General features: G+C 44.5%; 1 protein-coding gene across 9 annotated transcripts in view; it reads left to right on the top strand.

Annotated features, from left to right (window-relative positions):
- The window catches only part of GNPAT (glyceronephosphate O-acyltransferase), a 60,353-nt gene that overhangs the window by 8,123 nt on the left and 29,698 nt on the right, over positions 1-22,532 (top strand). For 3 of the 9 annotated variants that reach the window (XM_085857437.1, XM_085857436.1, XM_085857435.1), the window contains exons 2-5: positions 9,441-9,646; positions 14,010-14,183; positions 14,273-14,402; positions 15,675-15,802. In XM_085857437.1, the coding sequence (XP_085713563.1) occupies positions 9,458-9,646; positions 14,010-14,183; positions 14,273-14,402; positions 15,675-15,802 (621 nt within the window). In that variant the 5' untranslated portion in view covers positions 9,441-9,457. The other 6 variants (XM_085857440.1, XM_085857441.1, XM_085857444.1 and 3 more) reach the window with 6 other exon arrangements.

Below are 22,532 nucleotides of genomic sequence, written 5' to 3'. Positions count from 1 at the left end.
CCGCAGCACCACAGAGCCTTTTCTCCTCCTCATTCGGCCCCCTCCCTAGCTATTCTGCAATACCCCACACTCTTTCAACAACCCTCCTTACCTCCCCCCCTTGTCCCTTGTCCTACCCTCCCCCTCCCCCTCCACCCCCTGCACCCAAAGCCTCCTCCGCTCCCTCTTCATTAAAAGTGTGGACCTCAAATATCCGGGGCCTTCGCTCAAACCTTTCAGATCTTTCCATACAGGTTGCCACTGACAAACCAGACATAATCTGCCCAACAGAAACTTTCCTCTCCCAAGACGTGTCTGTCTCCAAAGTATCTCTCCCCGGTTACTCCCTCCTCCGGTATGACAGATCTGTGCCTCATCCTGGTGGAGGTGTTGCTCTCTTCATCAAAGACTCTATTCCTCACTCTCCATGCACTGCTCTCACTCCCCCACACCCCCAGGAATACCTTTGGCTACGGCTTCCCCTCCACTCCCACCTCATGTTTATATGTGTACTGTACCGTCCACCGAACAGTGATGACTCCATCTACACCTCACTATCCGAAAACATGGACCATCTTCTATCTTCTCATCCAAACTCTCTCTTCCTCTTATGTGGTGACTTCAATTGTCATCACGCCAGTTGGCTAGGTGTGGGTACCTCTCTCACCTGTCATGACACCTCAGCAAAAGCTTTCTGCGACTCATTAGGACTGACTCAATCGGTCAACTTCCCGACCCGGATCTCAACCAATGGTACTCCATCTCTTCTGGATCTGATTTTGACAAATTTCCCTGACAATATCTGCTGCTCTTTTTCCGATCCAATCGGTTCTTCTGACCACGTCCTTGTCAAAGTGGACATCTCTCTGGTTATCAGAGAACCACCTCACCGCCGTCGAGTCTGGCATTTCACTCGAGCTGACTGGCAGGGTCTCCAAGCAGCCATCAAACTTACAGACTGGTGTCCTATCACTACTTTCTCAAACATCAACTCATCCTGGGAATTCTTTCAAAGAAACTTGCTCTGCCTTATGCACAGATTTATCCCCTCTCGTGTTCAGTTGTCCTACCCTTCCTCCCGCCCTTGGTTTACTGAAGCTTGTGGCGAGGCAGTTGTCCTGAAACAACTTGCCTTTGCCTCATGGAAAGCAAACCCAACTGAGGGCAATCTCAGTTCCTTCCATAAAGCTCGGAAGAAGTGTGTATCTACCCTCAGGAGAGCCAGAAAACAACATCTTTCTCATCTCAAGTCTGAACTTTCAAACTTCTCTCCCTCCTCAAAATCCTGGTGGCATTTAATCAAATCTGTTTCTGGTGTATGTTCCCCCTCCATCCCCTCCCTTACCTCAAATGGCCGCACTGCTGATACCGCACGTGATAAAGCTGAATGTCTAAACTCTGTGTTTGCAGCTAAATCTTGTGTCCTAAACCCATCACTATCTCTACCCACTTTACCCAGTCGCACCCAACTGTCCCTGGACTCTGTATCCTTTTCTCCTGACAAGGTGGAGAGCTTGCTTTCAAACCTCGAGTCAGATTCTGCAACCGGTCCAGACGGCATCAGCCCACGTGTCCTCAAAGTCTGCTCTTCTGCTCTTGCTCACCCTCTCTCTGTTCTATTCACCCTCTCATTTGCCCAAGGTCATCTGCCATCTGCTTGGAAATCTGCTAACATCACTGCCCTGCATAAAAAAGGTGCAAAAACAGATCCCTGTAACTACAGACCAATCAGCCTTGTCCCAATCATCAGCAAGGTTCTGGAATCCTTCCTCTTCTCCAATGGCTTGATTTCTGATCATCAATTTGGTTTCAGACCAGGTCACTCTACCCTGGATATGCTGCTTCTGCTCTCCCATCAATGGATGGAGGTCCTCAATGCCATACAGGAAATCCGAGCCGTATCCCTGGACATATCACGTGCTTTTGACACAGTCTGGCACCCTGCACTACTCACCAAACTCTCTTCCCATGGTATTCAAGGCCATCTCCACTCATGGCTCGCAGACTTCCTCTCCTGTCGCAGTCAACGTGTGGCGCTAAATGGAGTTCTTTCATCCCCTCTTTCTGTGCAGGCTGGAGTTCCTCAAGGTAGCGTTCTGGGCCCTGTTCTTTTTCTGGTTTTCATCAATGATCTCTCCGACTCTCTGGAAAATTCTCTCTTTCTCTTTGCCGACGACTCCACCCTCTGCCGTACCATCTGTCATCCCTCAGACCGGCAAGCAGCAGCTTCTTCGCTCACTGCAGATCTGGATAAAATCACAAACTGGTCCAACACGTGGAACATGTCTTTCAATCCAGACAAATCTCACACTCTCACAATGTCTCTTCGAAAGGACCGTTTAGAAAACCCCCCATCCACTTTCTCAACAATCCTCTGAAGAAGTCTTTTCTTTCAAGCTTCTGGGTCTCACTATCTGCCATGACCTTTCCTGGGAAAGTCACATTTCCAACCTCGCCTCAAAAGCCAGTCGCCGACTGGGAATCCTCCATCGTGCAAAGTCCTTCCTCGGCCCTCTTGAGCTCCTGACCACTTACAAAGTTTTTGTCCGTAGCCTGATGGAGTACTGTTCTCCCCTCTGGGCTGGTGCTCCCGCCTCCCACCTTTCTCGGCTTCACGCTGTCGAAACCAGGGCATTTAGGATCATCGGCATCTCCCGCAATGAAGCTGAGTCTTTGGGTCTCTCACTCAATCACCACAGGTTGGTCGGTGGTCTTTCTGTCTTCTCCCGACTCCTCTCCAGCCTTGCCCCCCCCTGCTCTCTCTGCGATTTGTCCCCACCACATTTCCACAGGGCGGTCAAGGTCCGCCAACAACCCCCTTCTGGTAAAACTACCAAAATCACGAATCACTGCTCATCTTCACTCTTTCATTCCTCTTTTTTTCCCGCCTTTGGAATAAACTTCCTCACTCTATTCATTCCCATTCTTCCCTCCAGGCTTTCAAAACAGCTGTTCACCACCACCTCTTATCTTCCCCCATCCAAATCCTCGATCTTTTCTACCCCCGATAATCCACCCAAGCCCACTTCCTTCAATTCCCCTGCTTTCCTTCCTGAAAGTCCCTGTAATGTCCATCTTCTCTTCGCCATGTTCCCCGTCCCATCCCCATCCCTCTCCCTTCCACAGTTCACCTAATGTGTCTGTTCCCCACTGTTTTGTCCCTCCCACTCCCGCCCCTCTTGTCTCATGCCCCCTTGCTGTGAGTTGTGTGTTAGCTCTCATACGAGCCTCGACCAAGGTATACAAAAAAAAAAGTCAAGCTCTGTGACGTCATTTGCATAAAACGGACACGACCAAAGGTGTTTGCACGACATGACGTCAAACTTGACACAAATTAATTGAAAAACATCACCGACAGATTCTGAACAGAATTGATAATCCGATCGTTATTAAAACGCAAGATTTCTGTTGGGGCTGGGGGACAGATGACTCATTTCCAAAATGGCAGCAATCCGTTGATTTATCAGGTCGTTTCCATTACAACGAAGTCATCCATGTTGTGGTGTCAGGGTGTTTTTTTTTAACGGGACAAAAAAAAGATGATAATTCAACAACGCTTCAAGATACAGGTATCAAATTGCAACCATGTTCAAAGGTCAACGTGACAGTGATGTCATTTGCATGATTTCCGTCATACCTGTCAGGCTACCACATGATGCTTTCTTGTTACCCTCGCTGAAGGAGAGGGTATTGCATTTGGGTCCGTTTGTTTGTTTGTCCGCACAGAACTTTCGTGTTTTTCTCCACAACCACTTGTCACGTTGAGAGAAAATTTTCACCATTGGTGTGATTACTCATGCAGGATGTGTTGATGATAATTATGACGTCGTAGGTCACGTGGTGTGGCAACCATATTGGAAAAACGGAAAAACTTTGAACCTCTGTCTCTGAAATCACACCAAGGAAATTTTTTAACTTGGCACGTAACAAGTACTCCTCATGGGGAATAAGTGTGATTTAAAAAAATGACATCATGGGTGCCTTCGTTATGACGTCATTGCATATATAGAACGCTACATATGATCAGTATGAAAATTGAGGGTCATCTAGTGATAAAATGGTCCACAGAAAAAATTTTTGATGACATTATCAATCACGTAATTCAGCAGTCATATTGTTGAAAAAACAAAAGTTTTTAAAATCTTCTCCAGAACGGCTGGACAGATTGAGGCAAAACTTCACACACATGTTCCCCAAGACATGCTTGTACAAGTTTGTTAAAATCCTAATTGTTAGGTCACATGGCTTGGTGGCCATATTGAATTTACCCTAAACCTTCAAAAATCTTCTCCAGAATGGCTGGTCAGATGGAGGGGAAACTTCACACACATATTCTCCAAGACTAGGGGATATAAGTTTGTTGATTAATATTGCTAGGTCATGGTTTGACAGCCATATTGGATTGAAGAAAAATGTTAAATAATGGTTTCTCTGGAACCACTTGTCCTATCAAAGAAAAACTTTGCAACTATCATCTAATCATCTAATGCCATTGCTGCTTATAGGGTAAAAGTTATGACATCACGAGGCATGTGGTTTGGTGGCCATCTTGGATAAAAAAACGCACCTTATCCGATTTACATGAAACTTAACAAGCGTGATCGCCTAACCCATTGAAGGTAGAATATGAAGTTATGATGCCATAGGTCATGTGGTTCGTCAGCCATATTGGATTGAAAACTAAAAATTTTTAAAAATCTTCTGAAACAGCTGCACAAATCTCGACAAAACTTTACAATGACCATCTATCCATGACGAACAAAAAGTTTCCTACTTTTTTTGACATTGGTCACATGGTTTGGCAGCCATTTGGATTGAAGGTACAATATTAAATAATGTTTACTCTGGAACCGCTGCATCAATCAATGTGAAACTTTACAATTATGATCTAGCAGACATGGGGAATGTACTTTTAAAATTTCAACCTGATCGGCGACAAGGTATGATGGCCAGAATTACTTAATTATTTGAGAACCTGAGAACTTTTAGAATTTATATATTTATTGCATAATGCTCACTTGGCTGTGCCTGCATGCATTTGAGGGTACAGGAGTAGCAATTCCATTGATATTGATGATGGCACCAGAAAAAATGATCAACTGTGTACATAATAAATAGATGGAACATGGCCTGTTCCTCAGTGCATAACTTGTGAATCCCGCGTCGTCGAGAAACGTGTGGGGCCTCATTCGACTCGGGAAAAGCCCGCTTTTACTCTGCACCCATGGTGTCAACATTTATTACTTTGTGTTCAGGTTATTTAAACACCAATTCAATTGATACCGTTTATGTATTCAGGAAAAAGGGATATTTGTTATTATTATTATTATTATTATTATTATTATTATTATTTTTCTTGTATTCAGGAAAAATAAAAATTGCTTACATAATAGATTGAATGCGGCATGTTACTCCATCCATAACTCGTCAATCCCGCATCGTAGAGAGGCATGTGGGGGGCTTCGTATTACTTGGGGGAGTTAGAGTTACCCTGTGGACCCATGGTGACATTTCCCACACATTTATTACTTCATGTTCAGGTAATTTAAATGCCAATTCAATTGACACCGATGATGTCCCCAGGAAAAAGGGGTAACTGCATCCATAATAAATAGATTGAACACGTCGTATTACTCGGTCCATAACTCGTCAATCCCTTGTTGTGTCAAAGCCGGATGTCTTGGTACCCAGTCATCACTGCCAGCAGTTATAAAGTAGCAGTTCTAGTTTAAAAATCATGTTTTGTTTTTTTGAAGGCTCACTTGGCTGTGCATGGATGGGTTTGAGGGTAGAGGAGTAGCAGCTGAAATGGGAATCCTATTCAGGTTCCTCCTGATGACTTCATCATTGCTTTTTGCTTGTTTGGGTTCCTTCTGATTACTCCAATGCAGGATTGGACCGATTTGGTCTTCCATTTGATTTGAATTGAATTAATTTTGATCCCATTCTAAATTCAATTGAATGATAATAAAAAACGTCATGGTTCAGGGTCAGGTACTATTAGAATTTGAGTACGTCTATCATAGGACATACTAATGCAATGTGAGGATGACTATAATTGTACGTACTATTACATTCCAAGTCCAGAATGTCTATAAAGTATGTTCTAGTACAATGGATGTGAGTACATCAATAAAGTTTGTACTATTAGAATATGGGTATGTCTATAAAGTATGTTCTAGTACAATGGATGTGAGTGCATCAATAAAGTTTGTACTATTAGAATATGGGTATGTCTATAAAGTATGTTTTATTACAATGGATGTGTGTACGTCTACAAAGTACATACTATAATAGTATGGACAAGTGCAATGGCATGTAAGCACATCTATAATAGTACTGACTATTACTATGGCATGTAAGACAATTGCAATGCTCGCACATCTATAAAATATGTACTAATAAGAATGTGAGTGCATCTATAACGATACTCGATAAAGCCCATACCTCCACTAGGCTGAATAGTTTATGTTTTGCATCGGATCCCGACCTGAACTAAAATCGAATTAACTTGTTCTTGTCACCTAACGAACGAATCCACCTTGTTTCATAAGAATCCGTGCACAACTTTTTGAAATATCATGCTTTATATCGTTTTTGGCCCCATCTCTCAATGGTGAAAAATCACTTAAAAAATTAGAAGGGCACTCGGTAGAGCGCATACCTCTGCCACACAATGCGTGATCCAGCAGAACATATCTTGCTCAATTTTTTGAAGTTAATATTATCTATTGTTTTTGGCCTCATCTTTCAATGGTGAAGCATCACGTTAGATATTAAAAAAAAAAATCGTATCCGGATCTTCACCAAAATATTGTTGTGGTTGACGAAATTCACAAACCACCATTCAGGTCCCTTAGGTGAGATATCTCGGTAAGTATATGTGTAGTTAGGCCCAAACCCGTTGTCTAGAGGGAATAAATGTCATTCACTCGGGCTGCGACTCTTCAGGATAGCCGTTTTTCTTTTACTATCTTTATTTTGGACCAGCCGCCATTACTACCACCACCAACCACAACTCCGCTTCACAACAACAACCACCAACCACAACGCCGCTTCACAACAACAACAACCACCAACCACAACGCCGCTTCACAACAACAGCCACGACCTTTACCGTCACAACTCGCCACCATCGCATCACCGTCATTCCCACGCCACTTGTGGGCACCGATGCTGGACTCGTGCGGGGCGCGCACCGAGCAGCGTGTTCAGAGACATCACAGACTTTCCGAAGAAAAACGGATCAAAAACGACTCACGCCCACTTCTGTTCCGTCCTATCGGAGAGTGTGGGGCGATTTGGCCCCGCCTCCAGGGCGTTGGAGTGAGGTCGCGATATGCAAATTCATGGATCAAAAAGCATTCACGCCCACTTTTCCTCGGTCCAATGGGGAGCCAGTTGGAGGTGAAGGGTCGGAGGCAGAGGGTCAAAGGTGAAGGAGCGAAGCCACAGGGCTTATATAAACGGCTGCGTTCGTCAGTAAAGTAAAGTTGAGAGTGGTGCGTTGGAATGAGTTGTCGGTGGAGCTGGGAAGAAGAGTCAGAGTTCGGAGGGGAGAAGTCAAGAGTGAAGAGTTGGGACGAGCCAAGAGAGGAGACTGAGAGGGCGATTAGACGGAGCTGTGGAGAGGTGGAGGCGGCGAAGGCGGACGAGGGGGTGCTCGCGTCGGTGCCGGGAGCTGCAGAGGGAGAGGCCAGCAACGCGACCGAGGTCGAGGAGGAGACACTCGTCGCGGGACCCGAGACAGGGTGATATCCTCCTCCCCCCCGAGCATCAACAACCCCCTCCTGTACCCCCCCGCGCTGAGATAGTGCGACAACGGGGCCCCTTTCCCACCCCCTACCAGACACTGTCCGCGAGGCCCGCGGAGTTGAGGCGCCACCGCCGCTTTGCGTCTCATCATCAGACGGGTAGGCCCGACACGGTCTCGGCCCCAGGCCCGTCTACCCCCCTCATCCTGGAGGGTGGTTCTTTTTCTTTTGCTTTGGGTATCTGTGTTGTCGGCGCCGTCTGTGAAGTAAAATTGTATAAGTGTTGCCGTGTGCTCGGTATTCGGGTAGCTCTGCATTGTGTTTCTCTTTTATATTTGCTTTTTGTGTAATATTGTGTTTCTTCTCCTTTTACATGTGCTTTTGGTGTAATTGTATATGTGTGCTTCCCGTTCATCGCGAAATAAATGTGAGTTATGTTGAACTGTTTTCCCGCTTCGCTTCGTCTTTTCTTTCATTGAATCTCCATCTTGCTTCACGTAAAGGGTTGGTCGTGGGCTAAAACGCCCGATAATTAATCGAACCGTCGAGGCCGACGAATAACACCGCTCGGTTATCCCGATAGTACGGAACGGGTCGCTTAAAGTGGCCCGTGTCCGAAGTCGACCTGCGGCGAGGTGCGATCGCCCGGTCTACCCTCCGTGTGGGTACTTAGGTAGGTCGAATTTGGCGAGCAACCCTATCCCACGCGGGGGCCGATTGGCACGATCGTGGTGAGACCGAAAGGTCCACCCGTGACTAGATCCCGGCGTTAGTCCGAGAGGGTCACGACTGGATTGTCCGTCCGGTGGGCGACGTGCCGCGATCCGAGTTACGTGGCCGTCCGCACGCCGGCGGGCGCGAATCCGCAACAATATAATCAGTTCATCCTTGCTACACACCCACCCAACTTGCCTACCAAGTTTCATCCGAATCAGTTCACAACTTATTGAGATATCCTGCTCAGAAACGCACAGATGGGGTGAAAATATAACCTCTTTCCACCTTCGGTGGTGGAGGTAAAAATAAGTGAACTTCAGTGGAATGTGTGTATCTATAAAAAAATTATACATATGATTGGAATGTGAATCTATAGATACAATAACACCAAAAAGGTCTGGTTGTCCTCTCTTTGAACATACCCCGATGTCATCAATGTATCAGCTGCACACCAGCACACAAACAAACACCACACAAAACAAGTCCTGTTGAGGGTCTTGAATCTCTGATTGCTCTTTATAGTTTGTTTGTTTGTTTCCTTAATTTGCATTTGATGTAACGGCTCATGAAAGATTTTGCATGTAAATCACTTGCACAATATGAGTACACCTGCATACTTTCACATGAATTTCAAGGATATTGATCAACGATGAACAAACACATATTATTACATGCTATTTGAGCTTTGTTTCCCCACATCAAAACCTATATCATAACTGGCCACCTCAGTTTCATTATTACTACATCTCACTTTCTTACTATTTTTTTTTGTTCAACAGTTTGACATGTCGGCATGGAGCCGAGTTGTTTGACAGTGTCGCTCACCGTAAAGTACTGTATTGATAATTAATCACATGAATTACTAATGTTCTGATGAATGTTGCGATTATTGTCAACAGATTAGTAATGAGTTGTTAATGCCAAACGGTGTTGTGGTTTCGATTGTTATGGAGAGTGAGAAACTGCGCATTATGTGCCCACCCTTTTCAGTAAGTTCGACAGGAGGTATGGTCTCGCTGGGTTACCCTGAAGAGCGCTTCGAGGATGTGCTCGAGGAGCGACGATGCAACAGTGACCTTCTTTTTTCTGCACGTCGCTTTGCTCCACCTACCTACAAGCACAGGTGTCCAAGATCACCTGCTGCATTGCGCCGGGCGGTGTTGGACTCGCCACGGCTGCAACAGGCCATCCGCGAGGTCACACATGAGCTCCGGCACACCGGGCCGTGACGGGATGCTTGCTAAGTGTGCACAGTCAGTCATCCCATTCTTATTATTTCATCCCACTCTTATTCTACCTGTCCCACTTTAAAAAAAAAAAAAAATTCATTAAACACTGCTATAACGTATACATCACATCTTAAGCAACTCTAACATGTGTTACACTTCAAACTTCAAGGAATGGTCTGTGTAAGCTGGGTAATAACCATAACATGGTGACAAGTTTTGCTGTGATGGCATAGCTTCATTCATTTAGTAAATAACGTTATCTATATATTGTATTGAGGTTGTATTGTGTACTGAGGTTTGAGAGGGTGGGCACATTTGTGGGGAGGGGAGGGAGGGGTGCCGGTGGGAACGAGGTGGGTAGCTTTTATCCAGATTAATAATATCACTCAGTCCATTTTGTATAGTATTGTCATTTCTATTTAATTTTGGAAGCTGTAAATTATTAAGATGCTTTAATCATATTTAATTCCTCTTTGTTTTATGTATGGTCTCATCAGAGTGGGAATTGTACATGAATGTAAAAAAAAAAAAAAAACGAAATTTTAATTGTTTCAACGGGCTGAAGTTTATTTATCGTTGACGGGCTCAAGGGCCCGTCCATGACAGGCACTTATTTACTATTCTTCTCAAACAGCTCGTATAACCATGTTCTGTGATCGTTTCATTATTTAATTCGTTTTAAATTTAACTATTTTGTGTGCATATACAGTTAGGTGAAAAAGAATGAATCTACTTGCATCATTGCCAAGTTTTCTCAAATTGTGATTTCAAAGACAAATTTGTTGATTTATATTGAAGATATGTATACATATTCTTTAATTTATTAGAGTTATTATTGACTGAAACTTTGTCTTAACAGAATAAACCAGAGTGAAGTCAGGGGTCACACTGATTAGTGATTATAGTGGGGCAACTTAGCTAAATATAGCATAATAATTGTGCATTTTGTGAGGAAAGCACCAAATTTGGCACACTAGTAGCCTATCATATTATGAACAGATTGGGATATCGGGCCATCTCAAATTCAGCCGCTGATTGCTGTGGCAGCCATTTTCCACTGCCATCAAAAATTTTGACATGGCCCAATATCCAAATCTGTTCATAATATGATAGGCTACTAGTGTGCCAAATTTGGTACTTATTCCTCACAAAATGCACAATTGTTACACTAAGTTGCCCCACTATTATACGTAAAGACAGATTAGATTTTTTATTTCTATTATAATAAATGTTGTTGTATCCTTCTTGCTTTCCCTTCTATGCTGGCTTCCCCTGCCTCACATCTTGCTCAGCTTGACGCTGTGAAAACCAAGGCCTTCAAGATTATTGGAATCGCTCATGCTGAAGTTGAGTCTATCACTTCGCCACTCAGATAGATCGGTGGTCTCTCTGTCTGTCTTCCACCGCCTCCTTTCTGGTCTTGCAACTCCTGCTCTTTCCGTGCTTTGTCCCCCCACAGGTTTCTGCAGGGCTCACACAGTCCACCAACAACCCCCTTCTGGTGAAACTACCTAAATCCAGGATCACTGGTCACCTCCACTCATTTGTTCCTCTCCATCCCCACCCCCCCACCTGTGGAATCAACTTCCACATCCTCTTCAATCTAATTCTTCCCTCCAGGACTTCAAGACCGCTGTTCACCACCATCTCAGATTGTCTCCAATCCTAAACCATTATCTTTTCTACCCTCGTTAACCCCACCCAAATCCCTCCTCCTTCAAATTTAACAGTTTTTCCCTCCTTGGAGTTTTCGTCTGTATCCGTTTTGTCCACCCCATGCATGTGCATTTTGCATCCTGTTTTTGTCTGTTGCATCTTGATCTGTTCACTGTACTGTTTCAAGAGCTTTGACTGCATAAAAAAAACTAGAACGGGCACTCGGTAGAGCGCATTCCTTCGCCGCCGCAACTTTTTTCCGGGCACATTTGAAAAACGTCATTTTAAAACGTCCATGACGTCACAACCGTCAGTCCGATTGACGTCAAATTTGGTGTGTGACCTCCTTGAAGGCAGTCCAACAAAATGGAATGATAAACACTGAAAAATTAAAAAGTTGAAAAATGACGTCATCTTTTGACGTCATTTTGACGCACTTCCGGGGACGTCACGTCCAATCGGGGACTACCATTCTGAAAGCTCGTAGTTCACTGAACGTTTTAACGTTGGTTTCATGTCAATAGCTTTATTAGATCTGAAGCTATGCCTACAAATATATTTTGACCTTGAGTGTGACCTTGACTACAGAGTTAATTGGCAAAACCTGTACATCAATAAACAGATATTTTGGAACTGATCCTAATGCCTGGATTTGGGAGACTTTGCTTTATAAATTATATAGATATTTCAATGTAAAATATCAGGACATTTTAGCCACAATTGAAAAACGTCATGTTCAAACGTCAATGACGTCATAACGGTCAGTCCGATCTAAGTCAAATTTGGTGTGTGACGTCCCTAAGGTAAGTCCTACAAAACGGTATGATCAAAACTGATGAGATCGAAAAATGAAAATTTACGTCATCTTGTGACGTCATTTAGACACACTTCCGATGACGTTACGTCAAATCCGACACTACGTATCCGAAAGGTATCTCGTCATGGAACAATATGGCGGTGGTTGCATGTCGATAGCTGTATTATGAAGGAAGTTATGCTCAAAAGAGTGTTTTGACCTTTTCATGACCTTCACCTTTGACCCGATCGCTCCCAAAATCTAATCAAATCGTCTTTGGATACTCACGAATCATCCCACCAAATTTCATGCAATTCGGTTTAATACTTTCTGAGTTATGCGAATAACAAACAAACACACATATTCACAAATAAATAAATACACAGCGACCAAAACAACCTTTCGCAGAATGCGAAGGTAAAAAAAAAAAAGAGTTCTTGGAAATCCCATGAAAGTGCTTTTGTTTTCATATTACCTTGATTTTTGTTATCATGTCTCAATGAAAAAATTTCCGACTGGTCTCGTACATTTGAATCACACCATTTGTGCATGCAAAATAATTAAATTTGAAACTAATTACCTCCGCCACCAAAGGTGAAGGAGGTTATTTTTTCACCCCTTTGTTTGTTTGTTTGCCTGTGTACAGGATATCTCAAAAAGTTATGGACGGATCCGGATGAAATTTTGTGGACAGGTTCTGTGTGCGACAAGGACGAACGAATTAGAGTTTGGTGAAGATCCGGATCCGGATCTGGATACGAGAATTATTTAATTTTCAAAGTGATTCTTCACTTTTCAGAGATATAGGGACAAAAACGATATAGAGCTGTATAGCATGATATTTCAAAAATGTATTGGGCCTGATTTGTTCTCGTGGATCAGGCATTACGTGGCGGAGGTATGCGCTCCACCGAGTGCTCTTCTAATTTAATAATGCAACTATCATAGAACATGGTTGCATGAGCTGTTTGAGAAGAACAGTATGTAAGTGCCCGTCATTGATGGGCCCTTCTGCAAGTCTTTACAATTTAAATGTAGCTTCACTCTCCCATCCACTTCTAGGCTAGCACATACACCACCAGGGGGTGCTATTTTGGCTACGTACATACAATATATACAAAACCACATATGCGATAGCTGAATTAACGTAAGATATTCCACGAACCATATTGTTTTGCCACAGATTTGTTGGAGAGGCCAGCACAACAAAAATAATCTTTTGACACACAATGCTATTTAATTTAAAAAAGCATTAACTCGTACAGATGCCGATTAGAATAATAAGGTAGAATTAACTTTTTATGTTCCTTGGTTTTTTTTTTTGTGAGATTCAAAGCAGCAGGTTGAGCAACGTCCATATTCCATACACAACCTGCAAATGTAAAACATAAAGAGCTGAATATGTGCCACAATTTAATGGCCCTTACACGTTAACAATACAATTTAATTTAATTTTTTTCCCATGCTGGCAGTTAAAGTTACCAGTAGTCCGTTAATTCTGAGATAAAATTTGTACATTGAAGAGCCATTTTCCACGGTGCTGAGAGCAAATCCTGGCATACTGCATATGCTAGGACATTGGCAGGTCGTTGGCTTTGTCTGACATTCCCAAACCATGTTTCAGAACGTGCCTTTTTTTGTAGTGTTGACAAAGAATATGTCGTGGAATGGAAACTGCAGAAGTGAACGCGAGTTCAGGTTTTGGACAAAAATAGAAAGTTCCTCCTGTGTGCAGGTACTTAAAGAGGAAAAAAAAACCAGAGAACAATCAAGGGGCTAAAAATGACAAAAGGCCTCCATTTATGGTATAGTTTTCATGTTTGTTGTAATGCAAGATATTTTTATTTTTTGTTGGAAGCTAATTGTGTTCGTTCATAGATGGCTGGTGAAGATGGAGACACGGAGGCCTTGCGACAGGAGGCCCAGTCGATCCTCCGAGAAATGGGCCACAATCAAGGCATGACCGTTGTCCGCACCTTCGCCTTCATGTTGAGCCGGATATTCAAGGCCCTTTTTCGGCACGTGCGGGTTAATGAAGAGGGTGTGCAGAGGGTATGTAGAAACTTCAGCGTGGTCATTGGCTTTGCATTTGGGGACTGTCTGCAAGCATCCTCACTCTGACCTCTGCATCTCCTGCACAGGTACAAAAGGTTGTGCAGGAATGCCCCATCGTTCTGCTTCCAAGCCATCGAAGCTACATAGACTTCCTCTTGATGTCTTTCTTGTGCTACTCATACGACTTGCCTCTCCCAGTCATCGCTGCCGGCATGGGTAATGTTTAGCTTTGATAGAATATATTGGGTCCTGAAACTGGCATGTGCATTTGCTCTGTTTGATAGTCTCTTCAAAGCCGATCAGTCTTTGCTGAAGTTCTTTCATAGCTGTTGAAGATTATTCCTGATTGAAAACTTTATATACTTCAAACCTACTAACATCAGTGGAACATTTCTGGTTCTGCTTGGTTCTGAGAATCTGGATGACCCCACAATTTCCACACCATTTCATGTATCCATGTTGTGGAAATGACTTCTATGGTTTACCATTGCTTACCATAGTTTAGTTATATCCTCGAGTAAATGTGTTTGAGTATGCGTGAGGTAATTTAATTGTGACATTGGACATGTCGCTTTATGTATAGACATAATATGTCGTCCACCCTTTCCAATGTGCCTGTGTCTGGAAACTGCCACCCCTGTGAACCCTTATTTAATATTCTACCCTCTGGAATCTGTCTTTTATGTTCTTTTTAGTGTTTGGGAGGCCATCAACCCGCAGTTTAGGCAGGAAAAGTCGCCCCCACCATCCCGACTGATTCCGCAGCACCAGCACCATCTGGGTACAGGTCGGGGAAGGGTTCACCCTACCCCCAGACTGGGCTTCGGGCCAATGGTGAGTGAGAGAGGAGGGGTGCGGTACATCACGGCGAAGTGGGGGCGAGAAACTATAAATGCACGAACAGCCGGGGCAATAGAGGAGATCTAGTCTGCGGAGCTGCAGTGCGAGAGCCATACCCCACCCGACCCTCCATACACCTCCTCCTTCCTTCCTCCTCTCTCTCCCTTCATGAGTCCCAGACAGCTGCAAAGACGCACCTGGGCTGCCACCCAGCATCGGTTCCCGTTGTGTCACACTGACAGCTCGAGTATTTCCTGTCTTGTCTGCCCGCCTCTCTGGTCAATCTCTCATGGAATGGTTTAAGGCCTTTAAGAAATATAATTCATTATGGAATCTGCTGATTGTTTGTTGATTCGTGGGTAAGGGGTTTGATGCATCATTATTATTATTATTATTAATTCTTGGTATTCCTATCCCCCATGTGACCATTTTTTATTAAACACATTTGATCTTGGGGTGAATGAGGGTGGTTGCTTTTGCAACTTGGCATGTCCGATAAAAGACTGGGTACGGCGACCAGTGTCATATAAAAGACCATGTCGTGCGCCTCGTCAGCTCCACTTGGCTGATCATCAGAGGGACGATTTGACAACTGTAACAGTATTTATTAGGGTCTTGGTATAACATTGTATTGTTTTCACATCCCAGATTTCCAAGGGATGCGGCTCGTGGGTGAGATGCTGCAAGCATCTGGCGCCTTCTACATGCGACGTTCCTTCTCTAACAATCCTTTCTACTGGGCGGTGTTCAGCGAGTACGTGCAGGCCATTGTGAGGGTATGTGATCCACGAAGCACAGTGGAGGCATTAAAATGTGCAGCTTATTGCGGAGGTTTAAAGGTAAAATGTTTGCTCTATAATAAATGCTCCAGGAGCAGTTTGATAACGCAAACTCCGCTTGCTGAATCTGTGGTAGATGTTCAGTATTTGGATGCTGTTTTGGTCTTGTTAATATTTACTAGCAGTAAAATTGCTTGATTACTGTCACCTTAATGTAAGGGTCAGGGAGAAGGGGGGGGGTGCATGTGGTTGGTAAGTAGCATAATGGTTGGAGCATCCACTGTCAGGTCAGTGATTCGAACCGTGGCCGAGTCATACCAAAGACTTCAAAAATGCTCCGTGCTGCTTCCTTGCTTGACTCTCAGCATTTAAAAAGGATTGAGCATGGACAAACAACCAGAGGTTTGCCACCATTTGGTGGCCCGATTGGCCTCCTGCGTTGAATTTTTTTGCAAGGGAACACATTATATTACTAGCAAATATCACCTGTCGCTTCATTGACGGTAATATTGAAGGGGAGGCGGGAGAGGGAGAGAGGGGTGGGGGAGAGGGAGAGAGGGGTGGGGGAGAGGGAGAGAGGGTGGGGAAGAGGGAAGATGGAGAGAGGAGTGGGGAAGAGGGAGAGAGGAGTGAGGGAGTGAGGGAGTGGGAAGAGTGAAGAGGTGGAGGGGAAAGGAGAGAGAAGAGAGGAGGGAGGGGAGGGGTTGGGGAAGGGAAAACATTGTGAGGTTAGAGGAAGGGAAGACAGACGTGCAGTGGAGCGTTAATTACGATTCATACCGTCTCGTCAAAATGATTCTGCAGTGAATAACAGTGAAGATGGAAACAAAATAACGTCTGAAATCTACAATACAATAAACACAGTAATAAATAAGACTGATCATACAATTAACACAGCCTAGAGACAAACTCCTGTCCAGACATAAACACCATGAAGAGAGAAGAGAGATATGGATGATGAGGGAAGGGGAGATGTCAGAAAAAATGTTGTGCTTAATGCAAAACACACACACACACACACACACACACACACACACACACACACACACACACACACACACACACACACACACACACACACACACACACACACACACACACACACACACACACACACACACACACACACACACACACACACACACATACACACATACACACATACACACATACACACATACACACATACACACATACACACATACACACATACACACATACACACATACACACATACACACATACACACATACACACATACACACATACACACATACACACATACACACATACACACATACACACATACACACATACACACATACACACATACACACATACACACATACACACATACACACACACGTGCTTGGCCAGCGTTGGCTTTTTCGGGAATAGGCAGGTTGGAGTCAGTGTGATTATCAACTTCAGTACTTATATTACTGTACACAGCCCAGAAACCTTGGGTAGCTTTCACCAAAAAACAGCATTGCATTTATATAGTCATTTCATGGATGTGATCACAAACACTATCCTATATATTATTTCTGTTAACGTCTGCGCGTGATTTGACGTCTCTCCTCCGAAACTGTGGGACGGATTGTCGCCACTTTCGGCATGCGGGTGCTCTGTGGTCTAATGAACAGCATGGCCTATGTGAGATCGTGCCAGACGGACAGGTTTGGGAATTTTTGGCAATTTTTCTAATTTTTGCATTAGTTTGCATGACGACGTGTGACTTAACCGCTGAGAGGCGTAATGACGTCATGACATCATCGGTCATTCGCTGACGTCATTACGTCTGTCGTTGACAGACCATCACCGCTGAGAGGCGTAATGCCACTCCGAGAAAACAGCATCTGCAATGTAAAACACTCTTCTGCACCTGCTGACTACCTCAGAAGGTGAATTTCACACAAAAAATGTAACAAGAAACATTGTATATAAATAAATGCAATAAATCACATTGTGAACACTGGATATATTGATGCCCTAACGAACCCTCACTTAATAAACTTCGCGCAGAACGGGGGTTTGGCTAGTTCTTTATAAACAGCTGTGTGTGGGCGGGTGGAAAAAAAATTGCCTCGTTCATTTAGAAAACACGTGAATGCTGCAAATGGCTCAGAAATCGGGTGTTATTTTAGAGAACCACTCGCTCAGGGTGACAGAGCACGAAGAACTCGCTCGGGGCGACGCAGCACGAAGCACTCGCTCGGGGCGACGCAGCACGAAGCACTCGCTCGGGGCGACGCAGCACGAAGCACTCGCTCGGGGCGACGCAGCACGAAGCACTCGCCCGGGGCGACGCAGCACGAAGCACTCGCCCGGGGCGACGCAGCACGAAGCACTCGCCCGGGGCGACGCAGCACGAAGCACTCGCCCGGGGCGACGCAGCACGAAGCACTCGCCCGGGGCGACGCAGCACGAAGCACTCGCCCGGGGCGACGCAGCACGAAGCACTCGCCCGGGGCGACGCAGCACGAAGCACTCGCCCGGGGCGACGCAGCACGAAGCACTCGCCCGGGGCGACGCAGCACGAAGCACTCGCCCGGGGCGACGCAGCACGAAGCACTCGCCCGGGCCACGCAGCACGAAGCACTCGCCCGGGGCGACGCAGCACGAAGCACTCGCCCGGGGCGACGCAGCACGAAGCACTCGCCCGGGGCGACGCAGCACGAAGCACTCGCCCGGGGCGACGCAGCACGAAGCACTCGCCCGGGGCGACGCAGCACGAAGCACTCGCCCGGGGCGACGCAGCACGAAGCACTCGCCCGGGGCGACGGAGCAAAAGCATCTGCAGAGAGTGAACGATTCGTTCAGAATGACGTAGCGCGGTACTGCAATCAACAATGGGCGCTTGGCAAGTGGCTTAAGCACTCATGCAAGCACTTCAATTAAATGGTTGGCCAGGCTGTCACTGCATTCCATAAAGGATCCCTTTAACATTAAGGCCCATCTTCACCACGCACACAGCAGTTTATGAAATAAAATGGCTTTATGCACAAAAGAGTTGCAGCTTAATGCAGAACAACCCTGGAGATATCGCAAAGTTCAATCGCCCGTGAAATAAACCTTGCATAAAATCTGCCATTTTGCCTGCTCGTCTGTACACACGTCATGTGGTACATCGTTCGCCGTCTGCACAAACATGATAACTTTTCTTTTTTAACGTCCATTTTGGGTATTTTTTAAACCAGATTTGCTTTTATCCACTGTAGAGTGCATCCAAAAAAAAAAAAAACATCCAAAAATATAGACACATATTTGGCAGATGCTGTAGATTAGCAGTTCCTCAGGGAGACAGGGCGTGAGGTCTTGCAGTGAGTGCATTAAATCATATAGCTTAATGAAGCTCGTTAATCTGTTCACTCAATATAATTCTCGAAACAATAGAAAAAGATAAGTTTTATGCTTGGAAATTTCACATTTTCTTGTGTATCTATGGAGGAGGGAACATAGCCTTGCTTGCCAAAAGTAAATAGGTTTATCGGCTTAAGGCCCAGTCACACCTTGACGTTTTAGCCAGCAATGGCAACGTATTAAAATGTATGTAAAACGCTGGCTTACGTTGAACTTTTGATGTCTTTTTTTTTTTAAAGATTCGGACGTATTCATAGCGACTTGGTCTTATGCATAACGTATTAGTAACGGACACAGAACGTTTCGTTGTGTTATAGATAACTTATACCAACGAATGCTGAACCTGTTGTCGGCCTTCACAACCTATGCCCAATGATAGTTTAACTTATGCATAGCGCGCTGCACGCATCGCTGACGATGACGTGGCGTAGGTTATGAAAAGGCTGCCGCACAACGATTCAAATCATAACCGCCGCAGAAATGGAAGTGTCAACATCCCAGTCACACCTTGGCGATCTTGCCAGCATATGCCGACCTCTGAAAAATGCGTCTAAAACGCTGGCGCACGTCGAATACAGTATGGGTAAGTTTGGTATGCGTGAAGAGAACGCTAAAGTACGCTATCATACATCGTAGTAAGTGGAGTACGTCTTGTAATTTTGAACATGTTGAAAATTTCACGACGTACTTGCGTATGACACACGCTCCGCATGCGATGTGAATAAGTTGTACGCACTATATGCGATCGTTGACACATATCGACACACGTTACTTGTAAGGTGCTCATAAGTCGAAACACGTCAAGGTAATGGTTAGCGTCAGTGTTCCAGACTCCCGGTTTTTTTTTTTCTTCGGTATGACGGTGTTCAGTGTTCAGTGTACAGTGCGGTTATGATTTAAATCGTTGGGCGGCAGCCTATTAATTATATTATATTATAACCGCACTAGAAATCGAAGTGTCAAAATCACCATCATACCGAAGGAAGGAAAAAAAAAAAAAAACCAGGGAGTCTGGAACACTGATGCTAACCATTACCTTCATGTGTTTCGACTTATGAGCACCTTAGAAGTAACGTGTGTCGATGTGTGTCACCGATCGCGTAACGTGAGTACAACACGTAACTCATAGGTTAGAAATAAGTTTCGGGTATGCCAAACATTACCTCGACGTGTTTCGACTTATGAGTAACTCACAAGTAACGTGTGTCAACGATCGCGTGACGTGCCTACAACTTATGGCCAGGGTTATGCGGAACGTGTGAGTCATACGCTGGCATAAGTCTTAAAATTTCAAGCATGGAAAATTTGAGGACAACCGAAAAGTACAACGTTTAAAGCCAGCGTACAACGACGTATGGCAGTGTTTTTCAGCGTGCTCTCAATGTTATCAAAACTTACCCATAACGTATTCGACGTGTACCAGCGTTTTAGACAAATTTTCCAAAAATCGGCATAAGCTGGCTAAAACGTCAAGGTGTGACTGGGCCTTAAGTTATAAGACTCGGTATTTTTTAAATTATCAGATTTCACAATCAATTTCGACACTTCTTTCGTCTGGACGACATCTGATCCTCAAAACCGAAATAATATTTCGATGATATACTTTAATTAGTCGGTGAGAGTAGATCGTGGAAAATAATATCATATAATGCATGAAATCGCTCCAAGTTCCTCATTTGAAAAATTATAGTACTTACAAAAGTGATATGTACAGCGATTTGTAGCGATGATGATTAGGCATTAATTTGAGGAAAGTGAAAAATAAACTATCGTTAACCCTTCGTTAATCTGCTGTGTCATTCAAACGTGGTTACTCTGGTGGGGTGTATACACACCCCAATGCGAAAATGCATATAATGTTACTATTTTTAAAAAATGTAAAAAAATGCGGGGTGCCAAAACACCCCATGGGACTAACGAAGGGTTAAGAAATCATTGCAGCCTGTTCCAAGTCAAGGTGAGGTTGAGCAGGCCAAAAAATATGGCGGAATCAGACCCCAGCGAGGTTACCCAAGAAATGCCTTAAGACCCCAAACAGTGAGGTGTCCGAGGATCGTCTGATGAAGGATATAATTAAATATGGCCGTTAATTATATTCTTGTGGGTCGGTGGCGAGAACGACCACGAGGTGGGGGAGGTTACGCCGTCTCCCACCAGTCTCCCCGGAGTTGTAGGCCATCGCTCCAAATTATTCCGTGAGCTGGTGGGTCGCTGAACCGACCATGAATGCCAATATCTCGACCGTGTAGCGTAGGGTCTGTTTGTCTAATACCAATTTACCTAATTAACTACGTGATTTCGACTACCGGGGAAACCACGTCCTTGGCATGTCTTGCTCGAACCGGGTCACACTACCGACTGCGGTAGAGTTCCGACTACCAACTCCGGTTCGGGTGCAGCTGAGCAGAAACTGCCAAAGCCATGCCGACTATGATAGACCGATTACCGGGGATGAAACCCCACTTATACTCAGACCCAGACCATGCGAGACCAATGTAAGTGAAGAGTGATTGTCATTGCCCTATGTCCTAGTGTCTTGTGCATTTGTCCTTTATTATTTCATTCATTATAGTTGGACATTATCGTTGGTTTGTATTATTATTATCATGAGTGCAATTGTATATCACCAGTTAGTAATGTTCAATATGCAAATGCCGATATGAGATCTTCATTGTTAGTTCATGGCATTTTCCTGTGTACCATATCGTGTGAAAGTAATCAGACTAATATTGTCTATTTTCCTTTTTGGTTGCAGATAAAATGCCATTATCATTGTCAATAAAATATTCAACTTGACAAAAGAGTTCTTCTTCAGTAAGAAGGGACAGAAATGGACTTGGGAACATTTCTAATAAATTTATTAATAGTAAAATAAAGACAAAGGCAAGACTTGGTGTGAATATACAAGCAGGGAAATATTTACAGTAAGCAAAAACACTTACTCAGTTCTACTTAAAGACGGGCCCACATGCAGACACACACACATACACACACATACACACACACACACACACACACACACACACACACACACACATACATACACACACACACACACACACACACACACACACACACACACACACACACACACACACACACACACACACACACACACACACGAAAAGAAACCCCAGAGTCTTTATTTGACCCTCACAGCCATGAAGAGAGACAAGCTGGGGGTCAGAGTTCGGTGGGTACCTGGTCGTCGGAGGGAAAGCGTGCTCTATAGTGCGGCACCTGCCAAAGGTCATCGGTTTGGTCCCAGTCGCACGTGTGGGACTCGTGGTTCGTGGCAGAGCTCACGTGGCGAATAGTCGGGGTCCACACAACTCCTCTCCCCGTAACAGCCACCGTGAAGAAC

Source organism: Eptatretus burgeri, chromosome 15 (assembly GCF_056783735.1).
Source record: "Eptatretus burgeri isolate ZD-2024b chromosome 15, Ebu_testis_v1, whole genome shotgun sequence".
Lineage (NCBI taxonomy): Eukaryota > Metazoa > Chordata > Myxini > Myxiniformes > Myxinidae > Eptatretus > Eptatretus burgeri.
The sequence above is the reverse complement of the archived record's forward strand: the minus strand, read 5'-3'. Positions and strand labels throughout refer to the sequence as shown.